Source organism: Elephas maximus, chromosome 20 (assembly GCF_024166365.1).
Source record: "Elephas maximus indicus isolate mEleMax1 chromosome 20, mEleMax1 primary haplotype, whole genome shotgun sequence".
Classification (NCBI taxonomy): Eukaryota; Metazoa; Chordata; class Mammalia; order Proboscidea; family Elephantidae; genus Elephas; species Elephas maximus.
In genome coordinates this window covers 48,916,876-48,943,745 of record NC_064838.1, presented here as the reverse complement: position 1 = coordinate 48,943,745, position 26,870 = coordinate 48,916,876, and the positions used below count along the sequence as shown (strand labels likewise).

At 43.9% G+C, this 26,870-nt stretch overlaps 2 protein-coding genes across 2 annotated transcripts in view; one reads left to right on the top strand and one right to left on the bottom strand.

The window, feature by feature from the left end:
- Positions 1 to 39: 39 nt before the first annotated feature.
- LOC126063617 (translation initiation factor IF-2-like) lies at positions 40 to 26,291 on the bottom strand. The gene is made up of 3 exons (XM_049862055.1): positions 25,778 to 26,291; positions 25,592 to 25,614; positions 40 to 330 (listed from the first exon to the last, which is right to left on the bottom strand). The coding sequence occupies exons 1-3, from the start codon at positions 26,289 to 26,291 to the stop codon at positions 40 to 42; spliced, it is 828 nt and encodes a 275-aa protein (XP_049718012.1).
- The window catches only part of ZNF445 (zinc finger protein 445), a 21,595-nt gene continuing 20,565 nt past the window's right edge, over positions 25,841 to 26,870 (top strand). The window contains exon 1 of the mRNA XM_049862623.1: positions 25,841 to 25,998. The gene's annotated coding sequence lies outside the window, so the exon portion shown is untranslated. The remainder of the gene's footprint in view (positions 25,999 to 26,870) is intronic.

The following is a 26,870-nucleotide window of genomic DNA, read 5'->3' as shown; positions in this document are numbered from 1 at the left end:
AACGTTTTTCCTCTCGCATTTCTTCCTGCTAAATGTGTGCTAAATGTATATGGGGGGCGGCGGGTGGTCAGCGATGGCCCCAAAACATGGCCACAGGGAAGCTCGGGGAGGAAGCCAATGCTCCTTGTCCCCGGGTCTCAGGGATCCCCGCCACGCCACTCTTGGGGAGCGGATCTTAAGCGAAGAGACCACCGAGATGAGCAGCCCTCCGAGATTCCTAGACGGAATCGGAAGTTGCTCCAAGGGCCGAAGACCACCGAGGGACTCGCTTCCGGCGCGTCCTTTGTTCCGGATGCCTGCACGGCGGCCGCCGGCGGGGCAGGGGCCAGGCTGGGAGGTTGGGGGGCGTGTCACCTCAGGTCGTAGACGGTGATGGAAAGACAGGCCCAGAGAGCGCTGGGGTCCTGCTGGAGATGCCGGCGGGTCTACGAAGGATTTGAGTGGGAACCTAGACCTCTGCCTCCGCGCCCAGTGCCGCCCCCACTCTCCGTGCGTCCTTGCCCGGGCATCTAACTCCAGTGGTCTCCCAGGGGCACTATACTTCCCGTTCTCCGCCTTAACTTCTCCCCCAGACCTGTCATCCGGTTCCTCTTCCCCATCCCCTCACTTCCCCGCAGCCTGGTCTCGGCTTCTGGCGCATCTGCAAAGTGGAAGGAGCATTTCCAGGTCCTCGGTCCACCTTGCCCACAGCCAACGGAGTTGTGACAGTGCACTACTCACGGGTTGAGAAAGGACCCTTAGAGTCTCTAGTCCAGTCACCACCTTTCTGTTTTACAGATGGGGAAACAAGCCCACATTCAGGTAGGAACCCACTTCTACTGCCTCCCAGTCCGAGAACCTTGTCTCTTTTTTGAGCCCCTGTGGGCTTGGTTCTCCTAAAGCACTGTTGTGGTCTTGGAAATAATAAACTTGATATCATTGGTTGTAATCTATCAGTTTCTGGGTAGTGCTGGGTCTCAGATTTGAAATCCGAATTCTTCTAGAGTTATCTCAAATGCTGCAGACCCCAACTTACTAGCTGGGATTTGTGACCTTGAGTAAGTTAACATAGCCACTCCGAGTCCTATTTTCTACATTTGTGAAACGAAAAAAAAAATAATACCTGCTTCTCTCTCAAAGTTGTGAGGATCAAGTGAAGTAAATTGTGAGCTTTGACATGTTCTTTTAAGCACAATATAAACATAGCTTACTGAATACATCTATGGAAGAAACTTTGCATTCTAGGAGGGAGACAGGGGAGTGAGACCTGGGCCTGGCTTTGGGAGCATCCCATTCAGTTCAAGGGGTAGGCAGACACCTGGTGACTCTAACCAAAGTCTGCCTTTACCATCCCATATATGAGCAGTTTAGAGAACTGATGGACTGATCTTGAAGGAGATCAAAAGTAGCTTCAGAGGAAATAGCACTGAGTTGGGCCTTGTAGGATTTAGACAGATGTGGGGAAAAAGGGGAAGCATTTCTGGCAGAGGGAATAATATCAAATTTACAGAAATAGACATTTGTGCATGTGGGAGGAGGTATCATTATTTCACTTCGGGTTATTTCCTTTTGTAGGCTGTCCTGCAGGGAGTTAGCTTGAGGCTATTTAAAAACAAAACAACAGGTATGCAATCTCAAAAACTGAGGAATGGAGATTTTCTTTTCAAAGGGTCTCATGCCAGATACGTGGCTACCTGTGAAAAAGAAGTAGAGTTCTAAGCTTAGAGATGGAATTCTTTCTTCACCTGGTGGTTTGAAAGAAATGATTCTCTTCTGACATCTATGTATGTACGGCTCCGCGCAAAGGAGCATTATAAAATCTTTGCCCAACAGGGAATGTTTCCTTTGTAAAATGTGGTAACTTGCACACAGCATTGTTTACAATATCAGAAGAAAATAACCCAGGTATCCGTCAATAGGGAACTGGTTAAATAAACCCGCAATAGTATATCCACAAAGAGGAACCTTGAAGTCTTTGAAAATGATGGAGTTGAAGTATTTTAATGACGTGGAAAGGTGTCTAAAACATATGACAAATATAAAAGCAGCATATAACGCTTTGATTAAAAACCGTATATACATATATGTTCATATATGTATATATACACGTGGAAATATATATGGAAAAATTTGGAAGAATATACATATGTTTATATATTTGTGTTTATGATATATATATATGAGAATGCACACACATGTATATGTGTGTGTATATATACATATATATGGAAATATATATGGAAAAAATCTGGAAGAATACACACAATGGCAAATACTTGTGTCCAAGTGATTGGAATTGTGGCTCTCTTTTTCTTTGCTTTATTTTTCTTCTGTTTCCTTATTTTTCAAAGATAGAAATTTTTTTTTAATGAGGACGTTACTTTTTTAAAAAAGTTGATGTAATAATTTTAAGTTGGATATGATAGAAATTTTATGGTGTTATTATAGAAGGGATACAATAGCATTTACCATATAATATGAATTACTCTGGGCAAAGCTCACAATCTATTCCACTTTCCATATGATACAGAATATGGAATAAGAATTCACTAACTATAACAATTGGATAATATAGTTATCTGTAGTATTGCATACATCTGAGCATTTAGTAACCAAATTTCAAAGGGCCACAGAGATTTTATTTTATAAAGACTGTGCATGAACTCTAAAACATTTCTTTCAAATTGGACATATAAAATCTGTATGTCCTTAAGCCAGCATAGTGTCATCTGTTGATCCTGCTCTTCCATCACTTTGCAGAATAGGTGATACTTATATTTCTTATTTCTTGGTTAAATAATGGGAAGAGAGCCAAGAAGAAGAAGCTGAGTCCTGATAGTCCAGGGAATTTCTAAAGCAGTTTCACATATGAGACCTCTAGGATGCCTTGATCTGCTCTTGGAGCCGTGTTTGGAGAAACCCATAAACTGGATGACAGGTTAGAGAGGCAGCTGGGACACACTATAGGGGCAAGGAAAGTGGTGGTAAGCTGGAACCTGGAAGGACAAAAAAGAGCTCCAGAGAAGAGAGAGACAAAACATGTAAGGGTCTTGTAGAAACCTTGTGTGTTGCCTCGAACCTTGCCACATATCGGGCAAGGCTTAAGGACCAGACCACCCTAGGATGTGATGCACGAGGAGGTTTCTGTGTAATATGCCGATCTTCTTGGACTTCGGAGAACCTTCACTGAGAAGATTCCTGAGTACCTCTAATGTGGAAAAGCCTTCATTGGAACAAAATCCCCATTTAGCTTCTGAGAATCTACATTTGAGAAGTAATGTGTATGAGAAAGCTTTCAACCAAAACCAAATCCTAGTTCAACACCAGAGAGTCCACACTGGGGAGAAACCTTGTGAATGCCTTAAGTGAAGAAAATATCCAGCCACATCTCATGGCATTGTCCACCAGGGATTCCACGCTATCAGTTTAGTTAGTGTAGGAAAACATTCAAGCAGACCTGAGGTCTTAGCCAGTTATGAAAATTGAAAGCTTGTACTTTATTCCCAATGCAGAGTCGACACTGGGGAGTGTCCTTCACTCAGAGCTCATCTCACATGGAACATCACTGAATTCACACGGGACAAGTGCTACACATGTAATGCATATGGAAAGCCTTCACCCTAACTCACTTACTATTCAGAAGGTACATACTGAAATTAAGACCTAGGATTGTGCCCAAGGCCAAATAACCTAAGAACACAGTCTTAAGGCATAAGGGATAAACTGTGGTCCAATAATGTCAAGTTTATTGACCCACTGCAATGAGGGAGATCTCACACTAGAAGAACTGTGGGGCATCTCACAAAACAAGGGAAAAGGGAGAGCTCTTGTGTAATTTGGGGGAAGAGTGGAGTTTAGGTAGAATTTAAATGATGCAGTGTTTAGGGTCCCTAGGTGGTGCAACAGTTAAGCACTCAACTACTAGTAGAAAGGTTGGCAGTTCGAACCCACAAAGAGGTGCCTTGGAAGACAGTCCTGGTGATCTGCTTCCGAAAGATCATAGCCTTGAAAACCCTATGGAGCAGTTGTATTCTGCGCACTTGGGGTCGCCATGAGTTGGAACTAACTAGATGGCAACGAATGACAACAGTGATTTGATAGCTTACAGCAAAGCAGAGCTGTTTGTAAAGGAGTCAATATCAAGTCTAGACTGAGAGGTCGACCTAGTATCCTGTTTACTTGGAAACAATAACATTAACCCAGACATGGAATGTTTTGTCCAGAAACATCTTATCTGAAGCTTGTCACCTGGGTTGGACATGGAGGCTGCTTCTCTGTGTCAAATTGACTCAGATTCTCTGGGCAAGAGAGGAATGTTTTATTCTTACTGTTAAAATTTCAGTCATTGCCACCAAGCTTACCGATAGGGATATACAATAAACAAAGTTTAGAGACTAAAGCTCTAGTGAAAACTTGTAACTGTGAAAAGCTCAATTGGATATTGGAGTTTGGCTTGTGTTTGCTCTTTGCTATGTGGACTGGAATAAATGTTACAATTCTTCTCTAGAAGAAATACCTCAAAGTTTTGATGTATCTTTTCTTTTAGGACTTTTTTTTTTTTTTAGCCCTCTAGCTAGAATTTTCATTCATTTCACTAATTCTAATCACACACCCCATTCCAGACAATTCCTCTCTGCTGTCTGTCCTTCAGTGTCAAAGCCCATAGCAAATACCAACCACTAAAAATTTCTGGAAGCATTCATTAGAAAATGAACTTATTATAGCTGCCTTCTACTGTCTTTGAATTCATTCCTCCTGTCTACCGGAGGACATACTAAGCAAATTCTGGAATATCAGCTCATTAAATTCAGATTTTAGTCAACTAATCAAGCAAACAAGCAATTAACCACTCCCGTGTACTCCAGTCACTCAAATCCAAAAATCTCTAATAAGTGTACCAAGAGTGATAAATTCAGCCCAATCTAAAATTATGTTCTTTTGCCCGCTTGTCTAGTTCCCAGAATCCATTACTATGCTTATTCTCTGAATGCAATTTATGGGATAGTCATGAGACCTCCCCCGCCAAAAAAAAAAAAAAAAAAAAACCCATTGCAGTCGAGTCGATTTTAACTCATAGCAACTGTATAGGACAGAGCAGAACTGCCCCGTAAGGTTTCTAAGGCTGTAATCTTTTCTTCTTCTTCTTCTTTTTTAAATAATCTTTATTGTGCTTTAAGTGAAAGTTTACAAATCAAATCAGTCTCTCACACAAAAACCCATATACACCTTGCTACACACTCCCAATTTCTCTCCTCCTAATGAGACAGCCCTCTCTCTCCCTCCACTCTCTCTTTTCACGTCCTTTTCGCCAGCTTCTAACCCCCTCCACCCTCTCATCTCCCCTCCAGGCAGGAGATGCCAACATAGTCTCAAGTGTCCACCTGATCCAAGAAGCTCACTCCTCACCAACATCCCTCTCCAACCCATTGTCCAGTCCAATCCATGCCTGAAGAGTTGGCTTTGGGGATGGTTCCTGTCCTGAGCCAACAGAAGGTCTGGGGGCCATGACCTAAGGCTGTAATCTTTACGGAAGCAAACTGCCACGTCTTTCTCCTGAAGAGTGGCTGGTGAGTTTGAACTGCTGATCTTTCAATTAGTGGTCAAGTGCTTAACCACTGTGCTACCAAGGCTCCTTTATGAGACTCTAGGCAGAGTAATCCTGTATTAACCCAAAAAACCCATTGCTGTGGAGTCAATTCTGACCCATAGAGCCCCTATAGGACCGAGTAGAACTGCCCATAGGGTTTCCAAGGAGCTGTGGGTGGATTTGAACTGCCGACCTTTTGGTTAGCAGCTGTATCACTTAACCGCTGTGCCACCAATCCTCTATTAGGGAAGCTGTATTCTCATAAGTCTCTGCTTTTGTCACTGTCTTGCAGAACTCTGCTGAAAATAAGTAGAGCATACACCCAAATTCTGGGTTTTTCTGCCAATTTCCTCTAACATCCCAGCTTTCATCAGCATGAGATCTGCATCATGGTGGACACCGTGTGACTGAGCAAAGTCTTTTCCATTGCACAATCAGGGTCACCAGCGGTATTCAAGTACAGCAAAGCTTCTCAATCTCAATCCTATTGACATTTTAAACTGGACAATTCTTTGTTGTGGAGGGCTTTCCTGTGCATCGTAGGATATGTAGCAGCATCCCTGGCCACTGCCCACTATATACCAGCGTTAAAAGTAATCAAAACTCAACAAAATTTGGACATAAAGTTTATTCTGTGCAGTTATTCTATATACATGTAAAACTAACCGCACTGCAGTGGAGCCGATTCTGACTTATTGCGACCCCATAGGGCTGAGTAGAACTGCCCCATAGGGTTTCCAAGGAGCAGCTGGTGGATTCAAACTGCTGAACTTTTGGTTAGCAGCCGTAGCACTTAACCACTACACCACCAGGGTTTCCAAGCCTAATTAAGACTTAATTGAATATTAAGCTCCCGCCCCAGGCAGGGCTTATCTGCCATTTTCTATACATACTAAAGGAAAAAATGCAATTCGTCTTAGTGTACCTGCATGCCATGATAACCTATGTAGTTCATTATGTTTGTATGTACTTCCTTGTGAGGAACGGTATAAAAAATTTCTGCCTCCCTTTGCTCCAGGAGCTTGATTTGAGGTGTACACCCTCTTACTCCTTTCCCCGCGCTTGGGATAAATGCCCTTCTATTTCCTCAACTTGGTGTACTTTCATCGACTCGAAGCTGCACCAGGCAGGACCTACGTTTAGGTAGCAGAATGAGGCTTATAATGAGAAGTTGTTGTTGCTAAGTATCTTCAAGTTGTTTCTAACTCGAAGCGACCCTGTGTACAACAGAATGAAACACTCCCCTGTCCTACCCCAGCCTCACAACCCTTGCTATGCTTGAGCCCATGGTTGTAGCCATTGTGTCAATCCATCCTGCTGAGGAGGGAGAAATATAGAAAATCAACGGTTAGCTAATTTTAACATGATTGATTGAACCCTGCCCTCCGCCTTTTACTGAGATCAACTGATAACAGGTCACAAGATGGTCTCTGGCCTTCTACCCACCTGCAGCTATAATAGATAGCTTTTGAAATTTAAATTCAGTAAGCCTGGCTTTAAGCTGGAAAGAAAAGATTAGCAATTTTGGGCGAAAGAAAATCTGCTGGAGGATTAAATTTGGTCAGGGATTTCTTTAAAGTGAATATTTGGTTTTATGGGTAAGAAAACCCCAAGATCAAAGAAAGATATGTGCTATTGATTTCTCTCTTTGACACCAGTAATGCCTCCTTCCCCCAAATGTGACAATAAAAAATGTGTACAGACATTGCCAAATGTCCTCTGGAGCACAAAAATGACCTCCAGTTGAAAACCACTGTACCGCAGAATCCAAATTCAGTATCAGTGTAATTCAGAGTAATGCTTTCAGCTGTAACAGAAACCGGAAAAACAGTGTTGTTGTTAGGTGCCATCAAGTCGGTTCCAACTCAAAGGGACCCTACGTATAACAGAATGAAACACTTCCCGGTCCTGCACCATCCTGATGATTGTTGTTGTGCTTGAGCCTGTCATTTCAGCCACTGTGTCAATCCATCTCGTTGAGGGTCTTCCTCTTCTTTGCTGACCTCTACTTTATGAAGCATGATGTCCTTCTCCAGGGACTGATCCCTCCTAACAACGTGTCCAAAGTACATGAGATGAACAAAGTCTGAGAAGCATTCTGGCTGTTCTTCCAAGACAGATTAATTTGTTCTTTTGGCAGTCTATGGTATATTCAGTATTCTTTGCCAACATCATGATGCAAAGGCATCAATTCTTTTTTGGTCTTCCTTATTCATTGCCCAGCTTTCACATGCATAAGAGGTAATTGAAAACATCATGACTTGGGTCAGGTGTACCTTACTCCTTAAAGTTACATCTTTGCTTTTTAACACTCCAAAGAGGTCTTTTACAGCAGATTTGCCCAATGCAATGCATCGCTTGATATCTTGACTACTGTTTTCATGGGTGTTGATTGTGGACCCAAGTAAAAGGGAAAAGAGTACCTTAAGCAAATAAGGGGTTTATTTTTCTCAATACCTCCAGGCATTGCATCTGCATTGTAAGCGGTTCAGAGGGGGAATGTCAAGTCTTCTCCCTAGAGTGCTTTAAAAAAAGTTATATGGTAAGGGGTACTCTCCCCATGGACTTTCTCCTGCACCTTAGAATGATGCCTATAGCCACCTCTAGCTAACCAAAATGTCAGCAGTTCGAATCCACCAGGCACTCCTTGGAAACCCTATGGGGCAGTTCTACTCTACCCTATAGGGTCAATATAAGTCAGAATTGACCTGATGGAAATGGGTTTTTTTTTTTTTTGTTTGTTTTGTTCCAAGAGAACCTAGAGACTGAATAATTTAGGTTTCCAGTCTCTATGGCAACACTATCCAATAGAACTTTCTGTGATGATGAAAATGTTCTCTGCCTGCTCTTTCTAATATGTTGGCCACCAGCCACATGTGGAGACCGAATACTTAAAATGTGGCTAGTATGCCTGAGGAGCTGAATTTCTAATTGTATTTAAATTAATTTAAAATGAAATAACCTTACAGAGCTAGTAGCTACCACATTGAACAGCCACAACTCTATATTAAAGGCAGTCAAGGAAAAAAAGGGTTGGAAAGGATGTTGGGTGAGCAGACCTAGAGTATCTGACACAGGACCACACTCACCTTGTTGAAATTCTCTTCTATCTTGACATCAGTGATAAGTACTCTCTCAGTTCTTCTTTGACTACCCTTCCCAGTTTATTTAGCACCAAACAATTACTGGACTCTCAATATGTGCCAAGCTCTTGATCTTTTACCCCTTAAATGTCAGGGTTTCCCAGAGTTTTCCTGACCTTTTCTCATCTCACTTTCACACTTTCCCTTTCTGGATGAGTTCATCCACTCATTGCTTCCCCCACCTCCAGTAAGCAGATGACTTCCAAATCTGTATATCTACTTCAGTGAACTCCGACTACATACATCCACCTCCCTACTTATCTCTCCCTAGATGTCTCACAGACACCGCAGTCTCAACACATCTCAAACTGACTAGTCACTGGTGAAAAAGATACTCATTTTGCACCAACTAAATGCCAAACAGTGGCTTAGACGTGGGGAATAAAGATGTAAACAGGCTAGACATGAGCCCTTTTGGTACTTAAAGTTTAGTAGGTGCAACAGAGTAGGTTTTCTCTAACTGAACTGACTCCAACTATCTTTATCTGGTTCCATTTATTCTTGCCCAAGTGCAGGTTACCCCCCCACCCCACAATGCCATCCTTCAAAGTCTGTAGTCTCAGAACCCCTTGATACTCTTGAAAATTGTTCAGAACCCCAAAGAGCTTTTGTTTGTATAGGTTATATTACTATAAAGAAAATGGAGATAATTTAAAAATATTTATTAATTCATTTAAAAATAACAATAAACATATTGTATGTTAAAATTTATGTTATTCATAACACATTTTTATGAAAAATAACTTTTTCAAAACAAAAAAGAAGAGCGGCATTTCTCTACATTTTTGCAAATCTCTTTAAAGGTGGGTTTAATAGAACATAGCTGGATCCTGATATCTGCTTCTCCTTGTAAAAGTAATATATATTAATTATCGAAAAAAAAATTATTCAGAAATATAGATGGCCCTGAAGGAGCAGCAGAACAGTGGGATGCAGACCTCAAATTCTTGAAAAAGACCAGACTTAATGGTCTGACTGAGACTAGAAGGACCCCGGAAGTCATGGTCCCCAGACCTTCTGTTAGCTCAAGACAGGAACCATTCCCAAAGCCAACTCTTCAGACAGAGGTTGGACTGGACTATGGGATAGAAAATGATACTGGTGAAGAGTGAGCTTCTTGGATCAGGTAGACACATAAGACTATGTGGGCGGTTCCTGTCTGGAGGGGAGATGAGAGGGCAGAGGGGACAGAAGCTGGCTGAATGGACACGGAGAATACAGGGTGGAGAGAAGGTATGTGCTGTTTCATTGGGGGAGAGCAACTAGGAGTATATAGCAAGATATATATAAGGTTTTGTATGAGAGACTGACTTGATTTGTAAACTTTCACTTAAAGCACAATAAAAATTAAAATATATATAAAGAACCCCCACTAATTTACCTTTGGGTTAAAAAGCTGCTTGTCGTTTTTATTTTTTGCTTTGTATGTTTCTAAGAGAGATGGGTTGTCTTTCCACTCTTGATTTTGTGTATTTCTGTTTGTAGTCTATCAGTGTTTGCTTTATGTATTTTAAAGTTCTGCCGATAGGTACAGAAGTTCATCCAAGCTCATGACAATTATTCCACAGATTTTTTCAGTATTTATGTGAGGCACTGTCTAGGGTGCTAAAAATAGAATCATAAACAGGATAGAGGCGCCTCCTAGTGGAGAGAGAATACATGATAAAAAGAGAATACATGATAATATCTCAGAAAATGAGTAGGTACTCAGTGGAGAAATAAAATAGGCTGATTTGAAGGAGAATGATTGGGTGGTCAGGGTTGGCTTCTCTGAGAAGGTGCCACTTAAACTGAAAATTGAATGAGGAGAAGCTGCTAAGCCCATGAAGATGTAGGGAGGAGCATTCTAGGCAGAGGGAATGGTTTCTGCAAAGGCCCTGAGGTGTAACTGGCTTGGCTGTCTAAGTAAGAGAAGGGAGTCCGCTGTGGCTGGATGAGAGAGGCAGTGTCAGATGCAGCCAGAGGCGGGCAGGGACCAGCCCTCAGAAGGTCATGTGGACAGGTCAAGGCATTTGAGGTTGCTGGGGGAAAAAATTGGTTTCGGGGTCAGGAGGGAAAGCGGGGAGGCCATTACGATAGGGGACCATGGCAGGAGTGCACTTGACAGAAGATAGGGACAAGGACCAGAGTGTTGTGGAAGTGGGAAAAGTGAACTTCCTTTGTATTTTGGAAGGAGAGAGTAAACAGGACTTGCTAATGGCTTAGGTGTGGGAGGAGAGGAAAAGAAGAATCAAGGATAACTTCTAGGTCTTCCAACTTGGGTTGTTGTTGTTAGGTGCCATCGAGTTGGTTCCGACTCATAGCAACCCTATGCACAACAGAACGAACACTGCCCAGTCCTGAGCCATCCCTACAATCGTTGTTATGCTTGTGCTCATTGTTGCAGCCACTGTGTCAGTCCACCTCGTTGAGGGTTTTCCTCTGACACTGTACTCTGCCAAGCATGATGTCCTTCTCCAGGGACTGATCCCTCCTGACAACATGTCCAAAGTATGTAAGACGCAGTCTTACCATCCTTGCTCCTAGATTTGTTCGTTCTTTTGGCAGTCCATGGTTTATTCAATATTCTTTGTCAACACCACAATTCAAAGGCATCAATTCTTTGGTCTTCCTTATTCATTGTCCAGCTTTCACATGCATATGATGCGATTGAAAATACCATGGCTTTGGTCAGGTGCACCTTAGTCTTCAAGGTGACATCTTTGCTTTTCAACACTTTGAAGAGGTCCTTTGCAGCAGATTTACCCAATGCAATGTGTCTTTTGATTTCTTGACTGCTGCTTCCATGGCTGTTGATTGTGGATCCAAGTAAAATGAAATCCTTGACAACTGCAATCTTTTCTCCATTTATCATGATGTTGCTCATTGGTCCAGTTGTGAGGATTTTTGTTTTCTTTATCTTGAGGTGCAATCCATACTGAAGGCTGTGGCCTTTGATCTTCATTAGTAAGTGCTTCAAGTCCTCTTCACTTTCAGCAAGCAAGGTTGTGTCATCTGCATAACACAAGTTGTTCATGAGTCTTCCTCCAATCCTGATGCCCCGTTCTTCTTCATATAGTCCAGCTTCTCGTATTATTTGCTCAGCATACAGACTGAATAGGTATGGTGAAAGAATACAGCCCTGAAGTACACCTTTCCTGACTTTAAACCAATCAGTATCCCCTTGTTTTATCTGAACAACTGCCTCTTGATCTATGTAAAGGTTCCTCATGAGCACAATTAAGTGCTCTGGAATTCCCATTTCAACTTGGGTGTGCTCCTTTTAATCAATATAAAATGTTCCATTTTTTTCACCTTTAAATACTTAACCTTGGAGTCTGTTTTACCTGATATTAATATTTCTACACCAGCTTTTTGTCAGCTTGTTTAAAATTTGCTTGGTATGTCTTTTTCCATTCTTTCTTTTTGACCTTTTCTATTGTGTGATTTTAGGTGAGCCTCTTATAAATCTTTCTCTTTCTGCCTTTTTTATTGTAGTAAAATATACATAACATGAAATTTACCATTTTTAACTATTTTTTGAATGTAAAATCAGTGGTGTTAAGTACATTCAGAACCTCCCTCTGTCTTTTATTAGGGGAACATAACTCACATACATTGTGATTGACTAATAGGCTTGGACTTTGTGTTGCCGTGTTCGTGTCTTTTATACCCTATGCTTTCTCTCCTTTATTCCTTCTTTCTTTCTCTTTGGGGGAGTAAAAATTAAGTGGGGAGACAGGAAACGAGGAGACTTAGTAGGGAGTTAGTGCAGTAGAGTAGATGTGAGGTGATATTACTTTCTGAACGGGGCTGGTGGGATAGAATGGGAGGATGCAAAAGAATGTGAAAGGAGAACCCATAGGGAGGGGAATCACGGTTGTCTGAGAGTGCCCACATCTGAACTGTGACAGGAGGAAAGACAGTTGGTTTTAGAGGAAAAGAGGTTGGATTTTAGACTCACAAGAAGTTGTAGAAATAGTACAGAGAATTCCTATGTACCCTTCAGCCAACTTCCCTCAATGGTAGCATCTTACATAACCACAGTACCTTGTCAAAACCAGGAAATTGACACTGGTACAATACTGTTAACTAAACTACAGACCTTATTTGGATTTTATCAGTTTTTACATAGTCTTTTTCTGGGAGGGGGGCTATGGTAGATTGAATAATGCCCCTTCCCCCAAAGATATCTATGCCCTAATCCTTGGAACCTGTGAATGTTGCCGTGTAATGCAATAAAAGGACTTTGCAAATGTGATTAAATTAAGAATCTTGATATGGGGCCATTATCCTGGATTATTCAGATGGGATCTAAATGCAACCACATGTATCCTTATAAGAGGGAGGGAGAGGAAGATGCAACACAGACAGAAGAGGCATCCTACGGACTACACAGACCAATGGAGGGAGAGATTGGAGTAATGTGGCCAGGGAATGCCAGCAGCCACTAAAAGCTGGAAAAAGCAAGGAAGGGATTCTCCCCTCAAGCCTTTGGAGGGGGCACAGGTCTGCTGATACCTTGATTTCGATCCAGTGGAATTGATTGCATACGTCTGTCCTCCAGAACTGTGAATACCTTTCTGTCATTTTAAACCACTAAATGTGTGGAGATTTGTTTAAATGTGTGGTAACATTGATACAGGGTGCATCCCCCACTGCCATCAGGTTCACTCTGACGCATAGCAACCCTATAGAACACAGTAGAACTGCCCTATAGGGCTTCCAAGGCTGTAATCTTTATGGAAGCAGACTGCCATGTCTTTCTCCTGCAGAGCAGCTGGTGGGCTCAAACTGCCAACATTTTGGCAGCCAAGCGCTTTACCACTGTGCCACCAGGACTCCTACAGGGTGTATAGTACTGAGTTTTTATCACATGTATAGATTCATGTAACCACCACAAGAATCAGGATACATAATAGTTTCACCACCACAAAGAAATGCTCTTATGTTAACGCTTTATACTCACACTCTCCGCCTAACCCTAAAAACACCCATCACCACCGAGTTGATTTCGACTCATAGTGACCCTATAGGACAGTGTAGAACTGTTGCATAGGGTTTCCAAGGAGAGGCTGGTAGATGCAAACTGCTAACCTTTTGGTTAGCAGACAAGCTCTTAACCACTGTGCTACCAGGGCTCCCCCCCCAATCCCAGCCACTGGCAAATACTGATCTGTTTTCCATCTTTATAATTCTGTTATCTTGAGAGTTCAATAGGTAGTCTTTTCAATTATTTATCAACAAAGAGGAACAGAAGCAGAGACCATAGAAATGTTAACAAAAGCAATCCAGCATTGCTGAAAAAGTTGCACTTGAACTTGAGTGCAAATAAGCCAGTATCCCCAATGGACATAAACCTAAAATATTCCCCGAATCCTGAGTGGTGAAACGCCCTAAGAATATTCTCCTGGGGACTGATCCCATTTTTTCCCCCAGGAATTGGGTCTTTGAATGTCTCTGGGCTTTTTGCTTCTCTATTCCCTGTTTCACACCCACCCTCTGCACCTGTCAGTGACATATGACCAGCATGAGCCCCTCTCACCTCCACACAGCTGACTCTGCCTGTAGCACTGAATGGAACACGGGATTGTTCCCAGGGAAGCCATAACGTATCTCAGGAGTTGACCTTTGAAGATGTGGCTGTCTGCTTTACTCAGAACGAATGGACTGGGCTGGCCAGGACTCAGAGGGTCTTGTACAGAGATGTAATGCTGGAGAATTATGGGAACGTGGGTTCCCCAGGTAAAGCTCTGGGTGGTCCTGGGTGGTCTGCCCCTTCAGTGTTTCCTTCCTGACTTTTCCTTCAGAGGCTCTGGAGTCTCAGACTGTTACCGGATGGAAACTCCAGGTTCTTACTCGGCATGACTCATACTGGCCAATAAACAAGAGACTGAGGTGGGAGAACAGAAAAGGCACCTTTATTTTGTTGTACAAGGAAAAAGAGTCAGTCCGAGCTGCTGCTGCCAAGACTGCTCACCAAGGGTGTGCAGGCAAGTTACTTTTAAAGGGGTTTACAAGTAGGGAGTTCATATGAGTTACATTAGCAACATTCTTAATCATACTACGCAGGCGCAATGGGGTTTACATATAGCCTCCAAGCAAAAGCAGGATTCAGATGCAAAGCTGGGGGGGGGGGGGTGTGGAGCCCAGCAAAGGAAACAGGGCTTTTTTTTGAAATTATTATTGTGCTTTAAATGAAAGTTCACAAATCAAGTAAGTCTCTCATACAAAAATTTATATGCACCTTGCTATATACTCCTAGTTGCTCTTCCCCAATGAGACAGCACACTCCTTCTTCTCCACTCTCTATTCTTGTGTCCATTCAGCCAGCTTCTGACACCCTCTGCCCTCTCGTCTCCCCTCCAGACAAGAGCTCCCCGCATAGTCTCATGTGTCTACTTGATCCAAGAAGCTCACTCTTCACCAGTATCATTTTCTATCCCATAGTCCAGTCCAATCCCTGTCTGAAGAGTTGGCTTTGGGAATGGTTCCTGTCTGGGGCCAACAGAAGGTCTGGGGACCATGACTTCCGGGGTCCTTCTAGTCTCAGTCTGACCAATAAGTCTGGTCTTTTTACGAGAATTTAAGGTCTGCATCCCACTGCTCTCCTGCTCCCTCAGGGGTTTTCTGTTGTGTTCCCTGTCAGGGCAGTCATCTGTTGTAGCCGGGCACCATCTAGTTCTTCTGGTCTCAGGTTGATGTAGTCTCTGGTTTATGTGGCCTTTTCTGGGAAACAGGGTTTTTAATATAACACTGTGGGGGCTCTGTCTCAAGATGACTCTAGAGTAGAAATAACCCCTCCATGCCCCTCCTCAGGTCTTGATTTGAGGCTTCTTTGAGACCTAATACAAAAACATTTGCTGTGGTGAGGTGGAAGACAAGCTGACTGTTCTTGACTTTCCAACCCTATCTCCCCAGGTCTCTCTGAGATCAGGACCCAGAGCTTGTTTCCTGAATCCCCCAAACCTTCCTCACCCTCCTTCCCTGGGTATGTCCTTTTTCCTTGTACCCACTCCCACAAAAATGAGCCTGGGAGGGGTTCTGGAAATAGCTGACACTTCGCTCATCTTTTTTGTCCCACTTCATTTCTTCGAGTAGCATTTCCATTCCCGAAACCAGTTCTTGTATTCAAACTGAAAGAAGGAAATGAACCTTGGAGCCCCAGTCCCCAGGGAGCTCTGGGTGGAGAAGGTTCTACCCACCTGAGGTGAGGTGAGTGATGGAGAATATTCTTTACTTTCTTTATGACACTTTCTTTTCTAATCTCCTGGTGCATTTTGATGTCCACAGAAAAATTCCGTTTGGGAAAGCCAAAGTTATCGCCACAGGAGAGAGAAGTCAGACCCGAGGTATTCCTGGTTCTTTTCAGAGTTTTCCTCTTTTCTCCTGGGCCCACCTCATGTGCAAAGCTGTAAGATTCCTCTTCTGGTTTAGGACACAGTGAGATCCTCCCTCTTTGTGCCTTTACCCCACCCAATTCATTGTTGCTCATTCTCTGAAAGACTCATGCTCCTTTTGAGCTTCCTGTACTTCCATTCCTCACTCCCACTTAATGAATGGGTCTTCCAGTCCAGTGGGGCATCACTCCTCCTGCCCTCTATTGGAAATGAGGTATCAAGGATAAGGATGCAGGATGTCTGACTTCTGCTCTGCCAGTCTTACTTCCTCCCTACTGAGCTCCCAAAGGAGATCCATGCCCAGTGGGAACTACAATTTACCAAGTGTATCTCTCTGTCATTAGCTGGGTCAGCACCTGGTTCTCTAATTCAGGCCCTCTGTTGAAGTTGGGTTTGATTACACAGCTTAGGTCTAGGATGACCATAATTTATCATCCAAACTGGGACACTTTTTAGAATCAAAATGAATGAACAAAAGAGGCTGCCGTTAATAATTATACCAGGAAAAAAGGAAGACCAGGATATATGTTCATTCTCTTTAGATCAGAGACCCAAGTAGGACTTCTACTGCTCTCTGGAGGCTGAAGCCAAAGCTTGACTACTAACCTAAAGGTTGGCACCCAATGGCACCATGGAAGAAAGGCCTGGCAATCTGCTTCCATAGAGATTACAGCCAAGAAAACCCTATGGAGCAGCTCAACTCTGTAGAACATGGGGTTGCCATGAGTCAGAATTGACTCAACGGGAACAGGTTTGGTTTTTTCAGTATTACCCTCTGGCCTGTCCCATAGCAGAACAGTCAAAAAGAGAGAAGGCATTGAGGATCCCAGATTAAGAACAAACATTTATCTTGTCCACTGATAAGGTTGGCCAGGTAGTGTCTGGGATTCCGACCTGTTAATTAGCAATGTCTCCTCCTTTGCTGAATTTACCCAGTAATCTATCATTAGCTGGGTCAGCATGTGGTTCCCTAATTCAGGCCCTCTGAATTAGGAACATAGGAAGGGGGTGAGTAGAGCGGTAGGCAAGTTAAGCTTTCTCATCAGGAAGCAGAGACAGGACTTTCCTCCTCTTACAGTCTCATGCTCTAAGAGTTTCTATGCTGTCTTTCCTTCATTGTCATTTTCTAGTTACATCTTATCTGACATCAAAGAGTTCACTTCCTTCTTGTACTTTGTTGACCCCATCTCTTTGCATGCTCTCAAGTGTCCCAGTTACTTCCCTATATGCCCTGTGCATTTGCATTTTCTGTTCCTGGCAGAAGGTGAAGCCAGAACTCAGAACAAGATATTGATTCTGGTTTAGAATATAATGTTAAATTCATCAATATTAATATCAGACAGAAACAGATGTTTGAGACTGGGGCAGCCTGTGAAATGAAAAATAATTTAGAGAGGATATGGGAAAAGACTTCGGAAAAGGGCGTAAACAGAGAGGCAAAAGATTTCATGCCAGGAACAACTAAGGATTAAAACAACAACAACAAACACAGAAGCCAAGGGTGAGGAAGGTCAGAAAAGTAAGGAATAGGGAAAAAGCTTCAGTTACAGCTTCAATTTAATTGAGCAGCACAAAGTTCCCAGTGAAGGGAAATCCTGTAAATGTGCTGAATGTGGCCAAGAGCTCTCTTTGAACTCAGCTTTTCATCATCATCATCAGAGAATTAAATGTCGTCAAGTTGGCCCCTGACTCATGGTGACCTTGTGTACAATGGGATGGACGATTGTGATCCATAGGGTTTTCAATGGCTGATTTCCAGAAGTAGATTGCCAGGGCTTTCTTTCTATTCCATCTTAATCTGGAAGCTCTGCCAAAACCTGTTCATCATCACGGCAACATGAAAGCCTCCACTGACAGAGGGGCGGAAGCTGTGTTTGAGGAGCATCGGCTGGAAAGGGAACCCAGATCTCTTGCATGAAAGGCAAGAATTCTACCACTGAACCACCACAGCCACCCTTGAAACTTAGAGGTGCTGACGGAGATTTGGCTTTCCATGGAGACATGCACGAAGATGGGGACCAAGGGTGGGGAACAGGCTGAGGGGGTGGACAAGCAGTCTATGGGGAAGCAGCACTCTAAGCAAAGCCTGCAGCTCTGTCATGAAGTGAATGTCACTGGTGTGCACGCTTGCTAATGACTGACAGTATTGAAATGATCCTCTGCTGTGTACCCCACTCTAGAAGTGTTGACTGCTGGGTCTGTTGGGGTGGGGGTGGGGTAGCAAGGCAAGCAGCCTCATTTATCAAACTATAGCTGGAGTCATGTGTTTATTTCTGGCCGCTCCCATCCAAGAGAAATGCTGCCAAAAGAATATTTAACCAAAAGAGACTGATCAGGCCTGGAAAAAATGCTTGAGAAGGAACTGTTTGTCTGTTGCTCTTCACGGAGGTTGTCATCGGTCAGAAAGAGAGTTGCCCAGAGGATCTATAAGGTGTCTGTGGGTTGGCAGTTGGCTCTGCTTCAGTCATAATGGAACAGACTGCTCAGCCATATATTGAACAGAACCTGTGCCATTTTTTCCTTCCCTAGCCTGTTTCTATCTCCGAGTATGATTTTGCTGTTTTTGTGTAGTTCAGTTCCTCTAAAAGTTAAAAATTAACCAATGTTCCCCTTAGGACAGTGGAAAAATAAGTGATATCAATCTAAGTTTGTCAGATAGGACAATATACCTGTCTTGTGACCAGGAACCAGGATGGCACCAGTCAACCCCTGGGCTGATAATGACAGAAAAATGTCAACATGTCTGAGACGTGACCACACAGGAGAACGGATATTCCACAAGTTCCTGAAACCTATGTCTCTTTTCCTATAAAACCTCCAGCCAGCCTCCAGTTCAAAGAGGAAGGTCTAGGAGGAGATCATTCCCCTCTGTCTCTTACATATCAAGATATAATAAAGCTCTTGCTACCCACCTCACCCCATCTCAAGAATTGGCTGTTCACAGCAGGTGGCTCTAAATTGTGAAATTGGGGTAACAGTAAGGCCCTGCTTCCCTCTCTGGGACAGCACCAGCATTCCTCCTGCTCTTTTTTATGACCTAGTCTTGGAAGTGACATGTCATCATTTCCTCCTTTTTCTGTTTGTTAGAAGCAAGTTACCTAAAAACAGGTGGGAGGAGAGGGAAATTAAGCTCCATCTCTTGAAGGGAGGAGTATCAAAGATTTGTGGATGTATTTGAAAAACACCCCACTTTGTCATTCCTCCAGGTAGTGTTACCCCACTGCTTCATCCAGACTGTGATTTTACAGCCTTTCTTTTGAAGGTCTGGGTGTTAGCCTTTAGCACCCACTACTGCTCATGTCGGAGCTGACCAAAAGGTCAGCAGTTCAGATTTACCAACTGCTCCCTGGACACCCTATGGGGCAGCTCTACTCTATCCTGTAGGGTTGCTATGAGTCAGAATCAACTTGACTGCAACAGGTTTTTTTTTTTTTTTTTTTTTTAACTCCTCATGTCAGGAATAACACCCATATTTTGCCACTCATGAAACATGCATCGTGGCCTTACCTGTTCATGAAGGAGATGCCCTGACCCTGTGACCCCAGCCACTTAATTTTTAACTGTCTCCAGTTTGTCTCCTGATCTTGGAAAGAGCAGTTGAGGTGTTCTGACTCTGTATTTTCCCGTTCTCTGCCCAGTTTCCACAGATTAATGATCACACATGAAGTGTATGCTGTAGACTCAAGAATATCTTCCTACTAGCAATTCACTTGGTCCTCCCATCACACCTCCCACAAGTCAGCATCCAATTTGCTACACTCCAACACACCCCAAAAAACAATTATGGCTTTTACATTTCCCTGCCTCTCTATACCCCTAGCTACCTGCTTCTCTATACTCATAGATCCATTAACACGCTAGCAGGAGAACATACAGGAGAAGCTATACTTTCTGCTGGCCCTGAAAGTATGGTAACCAGAATCAGGCCATGGGGGAGGCCATGAGCATGGGACACATTCAGTTCTTTTCCTAGCACCTTCACACCTCCCACCCATGTACAGCACAATTATCTGGGTTTGTTCAGAATGAAAGATTTCCTCAACCCCATGGGTTAAGGAATACATATGGTACCAGCTACAGAATGTTGCTAGAAATGTGGACATTAATTTGGGCAATGGAGGAATAACAATGCGTTTTATTCATTGGCAAAGAATTTGTCTGAATTATGTTCAAATCTTTGTTGGAAGGTAGAACTTGTAAGTGATGAACTTGGATATCTGGCTTATGAGATTTCTAAGCAACATCTTAAAGAGGCTTTGTGGTTTCTCCTTGCTGCTTATAACCCTTTCACAACCAATGGGACATATAATGCCCACCTACATTTTCCACCTCCCGGGGTTATTGGAAAGCTACTGTCCCCCTGACAGTATGTACTGCTGGCAGGGACCTGTGTAACTGTTTGAAATTTAGTGATTGATGTGAACATTTAACTTGGAGATATAAAGATAAAAATCAGACTTGGTCTCTGCCCTTCAGGAGCTCTCAGGCCAGCAAGGGGCATAAGATCTATAAAAACATAGGTAACTATGACATAAGTTGAATATAAGAAGTGACACAAGAGAAAAGTCCCAAAGACCTGGCTTGGAATTTAGAGAATATCCATTTACTTATTCAACAAATATTTATTGAGCACCTGTCCTGTATCAGGTGCTGTTTTAAGTGCTTAGGATACAGCGACGAACAAAAACAGACAAAAATTCCATAGTCTCTCTTCCCCATGGCTACGGCATGACCCAAAGATAGATAGATCCCATCCCGGCTCCCCATCACCAAGAGAGTCGAAACTCCCCATGTGTTCCCTCCTCACCTCCTCATTCATCTCTCTCCCCCTGCGTCTAGAGGCACAGACTTCCCTCTGGAGAGGGAGACTGGAAGGCTGGGAAGGGAGGGGCAGCTGACTTCCATTTTTAATTTTAAGTCCTTTGTGTTGTTATTGTTAGCTGCTGTGGAGTCAGTTGGCCCCGACTCGTGGAGACTCCATGTACAACTGAACCAAAAGTTGCCTGGTCCCACACCATCTCCATGATCCCTTGCGAATTGGACCGCTGTGATCCATAGGGTTTTCAATGACTGATTTTTGGAAGATCACCAGGCCTTTCTTCCTAGTCCATGTCTTAGTCTGGAAACCCCGCTGAAACTTGTCCAGCTTCTTAGCAATGTATACGCCTCCACCGACAGACTGGTGGTGGCGTGCATGATGTGGCCAGGAATCAAATCTGTGTCTCCTTCCTGGAAGGTGAGAATTCTACCGTTGAACCACCACTGTCTCCAAGACCTTTTTTTAGTACTGTTTAAAGTATTGCTACATTTCTTTGATATAAATCACAAAATAATTTAAAATTTCATTTAAAATCAGATAACCTTCTTAAAGAGGAAACTCATTTTTATTTGGAAACCCTGGTGGCGTAGTGGTTAAGTGCTACGGCTGTTAACCAAAGGGTTGGCAGTTTGAATCCGCCAGGCGCTCCTTGGAAACTCTATGGGGCAGTTCTACTCTGTCCTATAGGGTCGCTATGAGTCCGAATCGACTGGAGGGCACTGGGTTTGGTTTTTTTGGTTTATTTTTCCTCTAAAAGAAGGGGCTCAGAATTTGTGGCCAGAAAAGCGTGAAAAATCCCATCTGGACAATTTGCTGTTTGCCACTGGTCCACAGCTGATTCTCAGTTTACCATTTTTGTCTCTTTTCTCTGGTCATAGGCCAGAAGCCTACCCCCTCATTTTTTTTGACTCGACGACAATATGTTTTTGGTTTTATATTAAAAAAAAAGAGGAAAAAAAAATTAAGGGGGAAAATTTCTCTCTTTTTTGGAGAGGCAAAAGCTTGATACATCTTAAGGGCCAAAACAAATGAACTAACAAAAAACCTTTAGCCCATGCCTTTTGTATGCATCAGGGAACACAATGAATAAAGAACCCTCTAATTCCAGGATCTCAATATTGGCTACACATTGGAATCACCCAGGGAGTATAAAAAACTAGAAATTCCTGGGTTCCGCCCACAGAGATTTAAATCTAATTGATATGGGATGTGGCCTGGGTTTTTTTTTTTTTTTAAAAAAAGCTCCTGGGGGGATTCGAATAGGCTGCAGAGTACACAAATCACTGATTTACATTCACAGTTCTTTGCTATACAAAATGTGTGATGGGACCTGCAGCTTTGGTGCACCTGGGAGTTTGTTAGCAATAGACTGTGTTTGAAATAAAGTAAACAAATAAGTAGGCCTTTTGCCAATTGACCTTTCAGTAGGAGGGCTGCCCATCTGTGCTCTAGGCTTTGGTGCTGTATTTAGTGCTGTGTTTTCTGGTGCTCTATTATAGCGTCGCTATGAGTTGTATTCGACTGGGCAGCAATGGGTTTGGTTTTTTGGTTTGGTTATATTAAGGGGAAGAAGCCTTCCTTGGTGGCTCAACAGTTAAGTGCTCACTGCTAACCGAAAGACTGGTGGTTCGAACCCACCCAGCGACTCCATGGGAGAGAAGTTCTGGCTATCACTTCCATAAAGATTACAGGCTAGGAATCCCTCTGGGGCATTTGACTCTGTCACATGGGGTCGCTATGAGTCGAAATTGACTGTACAGCACCTAATAACAACATATTAAAGGGCACCACCTACGCCCACTGCTGGGGGCAAAAATATCTTGGGTTCCACTCCTTGGAGGAGGCCACAGGGAAGAATGAATGGCCTTCTTAACAGCTCCCTCCTTGCCCCTCCCCAGACCTCTTAAATTAGAACCTGCAGTTTAACCAGATCCCCACATGATTTAGACTCATATACGCATTAAAGTTTGAGAAGTACTGCCAAGGGCTCATACCAAGAAAACTGCCCCAATTAGATCAGAGGTAAAGCACTCAGGAAATAAAGTCTGCGAATATAGGCCTCTTACTGGGGGGAGGTAAAAATACCTCATTGCTCCAGGTTCCCTGCTGTGGCACGCAGAGAAATCAGGTATTAGCAGAAGTTGGCTGAGCTTCAAGAAGCTGTGCAGGACTTCAGTGGCTGCTCCTGGAGCTTTGCAAGAGACTGGTGAGGCTGGTCTGGGTGCTATCCATATTAACTGCCTAATGATCATGTTGAGAACCATCCAGCAAGACCCCAAACACAGGGAATCTCTGTGATGGGAAAAATTCTGTTTTCAAACAAAACTCATCTCTCTGATATGGGTGGTTCTAAATGCTCATTTCTATCCCTCTTAGCATCAAAAGGCACCTAAGAACATTCTTTCAAATGGAAATTAGGGGGTAAATTAGACGTTGGCCAGCATTTCTTAGTTTTGTTTTTGTGTGTACTGGATATTTTCCAGTTTCCCTTCCATATTCATTCTCAATCCTTCTCAGCCCTGCTCTGAGCCCTGGGCAAGTGACCAGAGTTGGCAGGAGATCAGGAGAGTCAAGTTCAGGCTGTTTATTCCCCCAGCTTCTTCCATGCTGGGCCATGACTTGGCTGTGTCCCTCAACCAAAGGCCACAGGTAGCCTGCTTCTCGGGGAGGTAATAGCCTCCAAAGATTGTTAGCCCTGGATTTCTGCACCAGCCCATGTTGAGTTTCCTTAACACTGTTCACCTTTTGTAGATAATCCCTTTGAACTCTCCTCAGTATGTTGATGTTCCTCTTGTCAGGTACCTTCAGGTTGGCACTGGCTCATTATGATCATATGCTATCTGCTTCTCTTCCATCCTATCACTACCCTTCTGGTGTTCAGGGACCATTCTATTTCCATACTTGGTGGCTGGGACATTAGAAAGGAGGTTGTCTAATAATAATAATAGAAAAGAGAATGAAGGCAAAAAACAAAAACAAAAGGATGTTGTCTGCCTGGGTTGATTGAGATGGGTGGAACAAAGCTCGGGACACAGATGGGCAGCCCTCCTACTGAAAGGTCAGTTGGCAATGTGCTGAGACTCATCAGTAGGAAGCCATACCAAAGAGCAACCTGGACAAGTACCTGTTCTTCTGGCACAACAGCTTGCCGTGTGCCCTCCAGTGGCAGCAGATGGTCTCATGGCATTGGCTCCACACACTCCAGGCTCTCTAGCGCTGGTGATTGGTGATGTTTGCTCCTACGGGGATTGGGCAGTCTCCAGATGTTGCTTCAGCTCTTCTTTAGGCAGACTCTCCATCTCCCACCCTACTCTTCCAGAATTCCACATGTTGGTGAATAGCACCTTTTTTCACCCATCAGTCGAACTCACCCACAGGAAAAACAACTATGTGATGGGGAAGGGATCACCCTGGAGAGGCAGGAATCACTGCAAACAGCCACCCATAGGCTCTGGCTCCAAGGAAGGATTAAAGGGTGTGGTGTACGGGTGGCTGATAGGGGCCCTCGGCATTCATGGAATGCCAAATTTGCTATGTGTCAAAAATTAATTTGACTGAAATGCTATCAAAACAAACTAAATACCAAGTAGTTAACATACATTTACGTGAATGTTCCCAAATTATGCACCCTGGTGCAGTGGCATAAACAGAGTACAGAACCCTGCTGTAGAAAACACTCTGGTACTTAAGAAACTACTGTTTATTTCTTACTTTGTTACTAAGTGCAAGTAGTCCTGGATTTACCGCATTGGAGTTACAAGGAAGTTCACTTATCACCATCAGTCTTTTTTATCTTATTGTTAATAATAACTTGTACGACATACATACAATTATTGCAGTGTCTAAATTGCTGATGCTACATTCTCAGGTGTTCAAAGATGTTCAAAAATCAGATTTATAAAGATATTGATAACAAAAGGCAATAATAATGAAAACTGAAAAAAAAAAAGATATTTGACTTACTCAAAAAGGGCTTACCACTGCGTGGAGGGAACAGAACCCCATCATAAGTCTGGGACTACCTGTATTTTTCATTATTTTCCTCAATTTGTTATTTGAAATAAAGGAAATGAATAAGTAGACTCCCCCCCCCCCCCCGGTTCTAGATTAAAGGGAAGGAAATCTGGTAGCCCAACCGTTAAGCGCTCCACTGCTAACTGCAAAATTGGAGATTCATACCCACCCAGCAGCTTCACGGGAGAAAAGACCTAGCTATGGCTTCTGTAAAGATTAAACCCGTTGCCCTAGAGTTGATTCCAACTCTATAAGGACAGAGTAGAACTGCCCCATAGGGTTTCCAAGGCTGTAATTTTTATGGAAGCAGACTGCCACATCTTTCTCCCAAAGGAGAGCTGGTCGGTTCCAACCTCGGACCGTTTGGTTAGCAGCCAAGTCCTTATCCACTGTGCCATCAGGGCTCCTGTCTGTAAAGATTATACCCTAGGAAACCCTATGGGGGCAGATCTACTCTTGTCACGTGGGGTCGCTGAGTCGAAATCGACTGGACGGCAACTAATAACAAATTAAAGGGCGCCACCGAGGTCGCTGCTGAAGGGGGGCGAATATCTTGGTCTGGCCTTGTCTGGTTCCATATATTGCAGGGAGCCACGGAAGAGAGTGAGTGGCCTTCTGCACAGTTCCCTCCTCCCTGCTATATCGCGCAGTTTCCTATTTTGACTCCTACCTTGGATAGATAGGTAGGGATGCCTTTGGAGGAGGAAGGGAAAGAGGTGCGAAAGCCTCAAGGCCAGTCCTGCCCACACAGGAGGAGGAATGAGGGAAAACAGGCCCAGGCTGATAGGGCTCTGGGGCCCGAATGGACGTCCGAGTTGAGTGGGAGCGACCAATGGGGCGGGGGGAATCGGGGCACAGAGCCGCCTCAGGGCTCTCCTGGGCAAGCCCAGCGGCCCCAGGTCGCCGCGCTCCGGCGAGGGAGAACCAGAGACGAGGGCCTCCCAGCTTCCTAGAGAGGCGACGGAGGCCCCGCGGCGGGGACGCGCGTGCGCGCCCTGGCCGGCCCGGAGGTAGGCGTGGGGCTGGCGGCCGTGGCCGCTGAGGAAGGGGCGGCTGGCGGGCGGCCGCGGCGATCCGGTGAGCAGCCCGCGGGGCGCGGCGGCCGTTGGGGTGGCCGTGCGGGCACAGGGTCCCGGGAGGGCGGTGGGGCGCTGGGCCCTGCCCGGGAGGGCGGCGGATGCGGCCCGGCCTCGTGGCTGCGCCCGGGGCGGGTGGTCGGGCCGGGGATCCGGCCTACAGCCGGGACTCTCCTGGCTCCCCGAAGGCGTACGCTGAACCCCTAGCCTCCCGGGGCGCACAGGTGTGGGCCCGGGCTTGTTGAAGTGGCTTCTCTGTGCTTTCTCTTTCACCCGATTATGCAAGTAATGCATATTCATTACAGTTAGATAACGCAGGTGAATGTAGAGAGAGTAAAAGCCACAGCAATCCAAAAAGCCTTGGTATTGGAAAAGGAGGGTGAGCGAGGTCGCGCAACTCAAAGAATGTAATCAGTGTCACTGAATTGTACCTGTAGAAATTGTTGCATTGGTGTATGTTTTGCTGTGTATCGTTTCAACAACAACAAAATAATTTTAAAAAAGCTAAAAGCAAAACAAAAAAACGTACGGGTATATCTTTTCATTCTGAGACTTTCAGACATTTTTTCCTTTGTACGTAATTCTGGAAACGCATACATGTGTATATGCACATGTTTATTATGAAATGGGATCACACTGTTGCTTTTAAAAAATTAAAGTATTGTAAACTGGAGTGCATTTATTCATATTTTGGTTAAAATTGATGCTAGCATTGTGATACCACTAGAACAATTTTTGAGTATCATTAAAAGAGAACATTTTGTTTGCAGTTTATTTCCCCTAGTTCGCATTTACTTGAAGTTGGTTACAATGCTGAACAGGTGAAGCTCGTGCAGAAAAATAGCAAAATCTTGTTAGGGTGATTGTCTTCAA

Bases quoted from the DNA above. Each gene is read 5' to 3' on its own strand.
- LOC126063617 (XM_049862055.1), bottom strand. From the start codon at position 26,291: ATGCATTACTTGCATAATCGGGTGAAAGAGAAAGCACAGAGAAGCCAC. The intron at 25,615-25,777 runs GTGCCCCGATTC...CCTCCTCCAAAG, and splicing joins GAGAGCCCTGAGGCGGCTCT to GCATCCCTACCTATCTATCC. The intron at 331-25,591 runs GTAGGAGTCAAA...CCAACCTCCCAG, and splicing joins TCCCTACCTATCTATCCAAG to CCTGGCCCCTGCCCCGCCGG.